Genomic DNA, 6,776 nt, shown 5'->3' on the forward strand with positions numbered 1-6,776 from the left:
AAGATAATAATAAATACTTAAATCATTCTGTGAATAAAAAAACCAGGGGGAAGAAAAAGCACTCCCTAGATGAGTTATCCACGTTTCTCCTTTTCTTCATGACTACAAGGTGCCAAAGGGGAAAAATAGTATGTTTTTACTAAAAATAAATAACCTCATAAGAATGAGCGTAAAATTGTTAAAATAAAATTACAAACACCTTTTCCCTTGTGTGTGTGTGTGTGTGTGTGAAACCTCCAGTCAAACAACTTGAACATCAAGTTCAAAAAGACATACGAACCTATTGACTTCAATAAAATGCCCATCAACACTAGAGTTTTGTTAAATTCCTCTTTGGTTAGATATTATAAACACCATAGAATCATTTCATGACTCAAATTGAATAAAATAAATAAATAAATAAATACATAAAAGCAGTTTGAACATAACAAGTCAAGCTGATCATTCATAATACTAGTCCAAGTTCAAGAATACAGCTAAGTTTCACTTCACCCATGCAGACCACTTCTGAATATAACAAGCTAATTCAAGAAAAGATATGCATAAAAGAGCAACAGAATCATTAACAATCATTAGAACAAATTCGACTTAAAAGGCCCAACTAAGTTTGTTGATCGCCAAACCATTCTGCTGTCATTTTGAGTGATAATGTCCAACTTTATATAGATTTTCCACAACATCTACGACACAAAAGAACCTGAAATTTACCACCGATTCTAGTGTCACAAGCTCCAGGATTAATGACCATCGCCGGTTTCACCTTTTGTGGCGTCCCTCATTGAATCCTCAGGATCCTCCTGCCAAAGCAATAAAAAGAAAGCATATGTATTATTGTTAAATAAAAGACCAAATAAAATGAAAATGTTTTCAAGTTATGAAGAAGACCGAGATGTCAGAGGTCCATAGAGTGAGGTTGTCCCGAAGAAGCTGCATGATCAATGTGCTGTCCTTGTAAGACTCCTCACCCAGGGTGTCCAGCTCTGAGATTGCCTCATCAAAGGCCTGCCAGAGATGGAGTCAAAACATCAAACAGAACACCATTTAGCCAAGAATATTACAAACGAATTCGACTCAGTATTTTTATATTCTCACTAAACCATGTGCATCAAAAACTAGATGGTAAGTAACTGAGAAGAACACTTAGTATAGATCTATAACTATACTGAGATTTAAGAATGTACTCAACTTGTGGACGTACTTCTTCATAATTGGGTTGTAGTGCTTAATATTATGAATCTAATTCAACTTGTTGGTCTCTACTTCCATAGCAGCATTAGCAGGTTTCGAACATTATCACTACACAATATCTTAATTTAAAAATATATCATCTCCTGCTGCAGTTCACGTAAGAGAGTGGAAGTTCATGGAGTATGAAATATTTATCGAGAACCAGCAAATAGTATGAACACAGGAGCATTCTTGCATTTAGGCTAACTACACAGCAGGAGGTATGTTGAAGGCAACCCACACATCCATAGATCTTCATTTATTGAATGGTTTAACTAATTCATATCCCAAAATATCAGATTCACTCATAAGTTACCATAACATGATTGTGAGAGAAACCAATGTGACAACAAAATATAAAGTTGAGACAAAAACAAAAAAGCAAAACAAAAAACAAAAGCACTGAAACAATGAAAAAGAAAGGAAAGAAAGTGTTCCCAAACAAAAAACATAAAAATAAAAGATAAAAGAAATAGTTAAAAAGTCAACTGAAAAGGTTGTGTCTTGGAATGTGTGTTTCGTACCCTTGCTTTATGTTGCTGTGGCACTTTTTCTACCATGTGTGCCTGGTTTTCTTTTTCCTTAATTTTATTTATGCAAGATCCTGTTTTCTTTTAACTTAGTTTTAAACTAGTATTAATCGTAATCGATAATATTCTATCAAAATAGTGAAGTGTTCCACCAAGCACACTAGTGGTTGCTACACATCAGGACTGATTCTACTAACTTATTCCAAACATGATCCTTCATGCATATGTTAATCCAATTACAAACCTTTTTACATATAAAATAAAGCAAAAACTTATTTAGTGTGCAAAGATATCAATAGAAATGGGGGGCAAGAAAAGATGGGTTTAATGTTGAAGAAAAAAACACTAACAGCAGAGAATCATCAGTGTACCAATAGAAAATACTTAATTGTCAAAAGTAAACCCGTGACACATTTACAACTTGCAGGGTGAACATGATCCTAGGCACAAAAGCATATATATATATATATATATACACACCAAACCAACACTTAAGTACCCGTGATTTCACATAGATGGCTATAAATGAAAAAGGAATTGGACAGAAAATCACAAACCCAAACAGAATAGAAGTTGATTGCTATGATATTTAGTCAGTACCTATAAAACATAATTAGCATAAAATATTGGACTCTTTTCTGTGTAGGAACAAGGACAATTCAAAACCAAAATCCCAAGCACAAATCACATAATGGACAAATAACAATACTAGGCTATTAGAGCAAGAAAATTCCTGAAAAGACCAATCTGAACTCAAGTTGTTACAGACAATAATTCCCATTAAATAGATAGATCAAATATAGGATTAACACCATAATCCCAAACATCTTAAAAAAATAAAACTTGAAAACCCATGATAAGGTTGATGCAATGCCACTTTACAATAAATTTCTCAAGGTCTTCCTATTAGAAAAGTGCATTCAATTTTCATGAAATCTAACATGTTTTCCTATATGACTATTATGTAAGCTGGATTCTGATAAATACAGTTCTTGCAGATACATTGCAAGCTCACATCTTAGCTGTGATTTACTAAAATTCACAACTAATTCTTTAAAGGATAGATGAATAAGCACAATAAATAAATGAAACAAAAAATATAAAACAGGTACATTGAAGGATGACAAAGTGCTTGATGCCAATTAAAACTAAAGAAATATATAGCATAAGGCATTGGAAACAAGTGATAAACCTGCTTAGCGAGATTGCATGCCCGATCAGGAGAGTTCAGAATCTCATAGTAGAAGACTGAGAAGTTAAGAGCAAGTCCAAGCCTTATCGGATGAGTAGGAGCCAGTTCAGGCAGAGCAATATCCTTTAAATAGTAGTGTAGTAAGATTCTAAGTCATAATTCAACAAAATGGCAAAGCTATAGAAGTCTTACTTGCGCAGACTTATATGCCAAGAGAGTGTTCTCTGCAGCCTCCTTTCTCTCCGTTCCTGTCTTAAACTCCGCAAGGTACCTGCATAAATAACAAAGGATGATAAATATCGGAGAACGAACAAGCAAGCTCATACTATCACATCCATTTCCTGTGTCAAAATTTTATCGAACCTATGGTAGTCACCCTTCATCTTGAGGTAGAAGACCTTGGATTCTGCAGCAGTGGAGGATGGGATGAGATGAGACTCAAGCAATTTCAGAATACCATCACAGATCTTGCTGAGCTCAGCCTCGATCTTTCCCCGATACTCCTTGATCAGGGACACATGATCCTCATTCCCGCGACTCTCCTCCTTCTGCTCAATGGAGGAGATGATACGCCATGAAGCACGACGGGCACCGATCACATTCTTGTAAGCTACAGAAAGCAAGTTGCGCTCCTCAACAGTGAGTTCCTCAGTGTCAACCGCCTTGACAACCTTCTCCATGGCTTCAACCATCTCGTCATACCTTTCAGCCTGCTCAGCGAGCTTGGCCACATAAACATTGTCCTCCCGAGATGATTCAACCGGAGACATTTTTGCTTTTATTCCCTCTTAGTTACTAAAACCCTAAATTAACATAGAGTATAAGAATATACAGTAAGAAACCATCACAAACCTAGATCCATAGTCAAAATCATGGAAAATAATTCTATGATTTCCTATCATCTAAACCTAATCCAGAACCCTAATCATTTATTGTGCAATTTCCCCAAATAAATCATGCATCTCAAGCATCTTCACCTCATTCACCAACACCAACAGCAAGAATCACAAAAATTCACCAAAATACTCGCAGTAATGAAGAAAAAAATTCAAAACCGTAATCAAATCTATCCAACAAAATCAAGTAAATCAGAAGATGTCAGTGAATATAGAGCATTAATCGCAGCAATACCTGGGATTTAGGGAGATTTAGAGGGTTGAGAAATGAAAACCCTAAAAAGAAGAGCTATTTGTGTCTCGACCCTGATCTTGGTTCTCACGGGGGAGATAACCATCTGTTCCGCTGGTGGTGGAGTAGAACGTGTGGGCCCGGGGGTGTTTCGAGGATGAGCTGTCAGGCCCTAGGAACCCTCGCCATGAAGACCAATACAAGATTGGCACATGGCAGAGACAGCTGTTGCATCAAGTCGTCGGACTTCCCGCTTTTTAAATTTTTGTTAGTCCGAGTTACTTTGGTTAGAGGGGCACGGCCGATTTTTGGCCCGGCCCGGCCTGTAATTGGCCCGCTGAAACCCACCGGGTCAGCAGACCCGACGGGCCGGGCTGGCAACCCATAACCGGCCCACATTGTAGTGGGCCTGGTTACGGGTTGGGTTTTTCCAACCCGACAACCTGCCGGGTTGACCCGCCGAGTCACCCGGGTTCAATCTGGCGGGTTGACAATTTTTTTAAAAATTTTTTTAGCAAAAATTTTATTAAAATTCCCAATCTTTAGAAGATTCGAATTGGCGGCCTTTCCTTGAGAAAGATATGTTTTAACCAACTCGTCCAAGATTTGATATTGACTTATTATAACCATATATATAACTAGTGAACATTAATTAATTAAAAAATATTTTTTGTATTTTGTCCATGCAATAAACTAAATATGACCTAAAATCTTATAATTGATATCAGTAAATGTGGGATCCTTTCTTTCCACTCGGCCTTTAATTAGGATTATGACCGGTTGAAAAGCATAGATCACAAATCAAAATTTAATTTTTTTTATATTTCAGATGATTACAGGTTCATGACTCCTATTAATGGTAAACCCCTAATATTAATTACCCCAGACAATGTCATGGGAACCTCCGATTAAGAAACAAGTGTGAATGAGAAGTAACTGAGTAAACATAATAATTTTTTTATATTTAATTTCAAAGATGCATGCGAATACATGATCATAGACAATAATACAAAAGTAAGAGAGCTATTCTCTAAGAGAGCTTAACAAGAGATTTTTTTTTTTTTTTTTTAGAAAGAGCTATTTCTCTCATGCTCTTCAAAATTTATTTTTAGCTGGCGCTCTTGACTCCTATGCTGAAAGTATGTCAGAAGATCCTTTTAGCTTTGTGGATGTAGCTCTCCTCGATTTCCTTTTTTTATGTGGGTTTGTGTCTTGACACATAGCTTAGTCCAAGCTGCGGCCACTCTACATTTACGAGTTGCCTACTTGGTCACCTTTGCTTTTTTTCTCCGAAGACTTTGGCTTTTTTGTGCTTGTAAAATCTCCAGCTCCTTGACTTGTGAAGCTCCTCAAGTCTTTGACTACTTGATGTCTTGAAACTTCAGAGTTGCATTTTGTCGTTTATATGATATTTAGATCTTGACTCTTCAATGATTTTGAGTCTTGCTCATTGGATTTTTTTTTTATTTTTTATTTTAAGTCGTGACCTTCAACATAGTTAGGTCATTAACTTGATAATTTTGACTTGATTTTAAAATGGATCTCAAACTCATTTTTTGAAAAAGACCTCATAAGGGGTTTTAAGAAATTTTTTTGTCAACTTAACTTTTTCAATGAATGGTGACAAGAGACATTTTTTCTCTTTTTCTTCTCTTTGCAAAAATTTTCATTCATTCATTTTTTTTATTCAGCATCATTTTTTTTATGAAACTTTCATTTTTTTTACCCTTCCTTTTATTTCAAGAAAAGATTCTTTTTCCACTCCAACGAGAGTCAACTCTTCTATTTTTTTAATGAGTGTTGTTAAGAGATATTTTTGTGAACTCTTCATTTTTTTCTTTCTTTTCTTTTTTTCACTTCAAAGATTTTTTTTCTTTTCATTTCACTTTTTTTTTTTACTCCAATGAGTGTTAAAAGACCTCAAAGTGAGTTTGAAGAGAGGGTTTGATTTTTTTTTTTTATGAAAAAAATTTTCTTTACCCCTAACACCGATAGCCTTTGTGCTCAGGACTATAACCAAGGAAGACACAAGGAACAGACTGAGCAGAAAGTTTAGTCCGCTCTCGAGGCATAAGGAGGATATAACACAAACAACCAAACACACGAAGATGAGAATAACGTGGTGGGGTCGGAGAAAAAAACATTCCCCTGGACTACAACCCTGAAGAAAGGAAGAGGGTTGAAGATTGATGAGGTAAATGCAGTAGAGAGACGACCTCGACTCAAAAGTGAGGGGAACATTGGAGGCAATGAGAAGAGTACGAGCGGTTTCAAGAATATGACGATGTTTCCTTTCAGCAGTGCCATTCTAAGCATGGGCACAAGGACAAGAGAGCTGAGGAAGAGTGCCGTGGGAGGCAAGAACCTCACGAAACTCATGAGAAAGATATTCCCCTCCTGAATCGGAACGGAAAGTACGAATGGTGGCAGAAAAATTGAGTACGCACCATATTAGAGAAATCAATATAAACCTTTAAAAAAACTCGGGAACGAGACGCATAAAAATAAATCCAAGTGTAACGAGAGAAATCATCAACAAAAAAATAACATAATAACGATGTCCACCTTTGAAACAAACGGGCAGGGACCCCCAAACATCCGAATGAACTAATTCAAACGGAGACCCGCACCTAGACACACTCGAAGGATACGGGAGTTGTAGGCATGTTTGCCAAGCTTACAACCCGAACAAGAATGAG

The 6,776-nt window shown here is 36.4% G+C and overlaps 1 protein-coding gene across 1 annotated transcript; it reads right to left on the reverse strand.

Annotated features, from left to right (window-relative positions):
- Positions 1 to 417: 417 nt before the first annotated feature.
- Positions 418 to 4,230, reverse strand: LOC120282023 (14-3-3-like protein). The gene is made up of 6 exons (XM_039288736.1): positions 4,081 to 4,230; positions 3,313 to 3,752; positions 3,142 to 3,220; positions 2,950 to 3,072; positions 886 to 1,002; positions 418 to 797 (listed from the first exon to the last, which is right to left on the reverse strand). The coding sequence occupies exons 2-6, from the start codon at positions 3,717 to 3,719 to the stop codon at positions 738 to 740; spliced, it is 786 nt and encodes a 261-aa protein (XP_039144670.1). The 5' UTR covers positions 3,720 to 3,752; positions 4,081 to 4,230; the 3' UTR covers positions 418 to 737.
- Between the last annotated feature and the right edge of the window lie 2,546 nt (positions 4,231 to 6,776).

The sequence above is a fragment of the Dioscorea cayenensis genome, chromosome 18, assembly GCF_009730915.1.
Source record: "Dioscorea cayenensis subsp. rotundata cultivar TDr96_F1 chromosome 18, TDr96_F1_v2_PseudoChromosome.rev07_lg8_w22 25.fasta, whole genome shotgun sequence".
In the NCBI taxonomy this organism is placed as follows: Eukaryota; Viridiplantae; Streptophyta; class Magnoliopsida; order Dioscoreales; family Dioscoreaceae; genus Dioscorea; species Dioscorea cayenensis.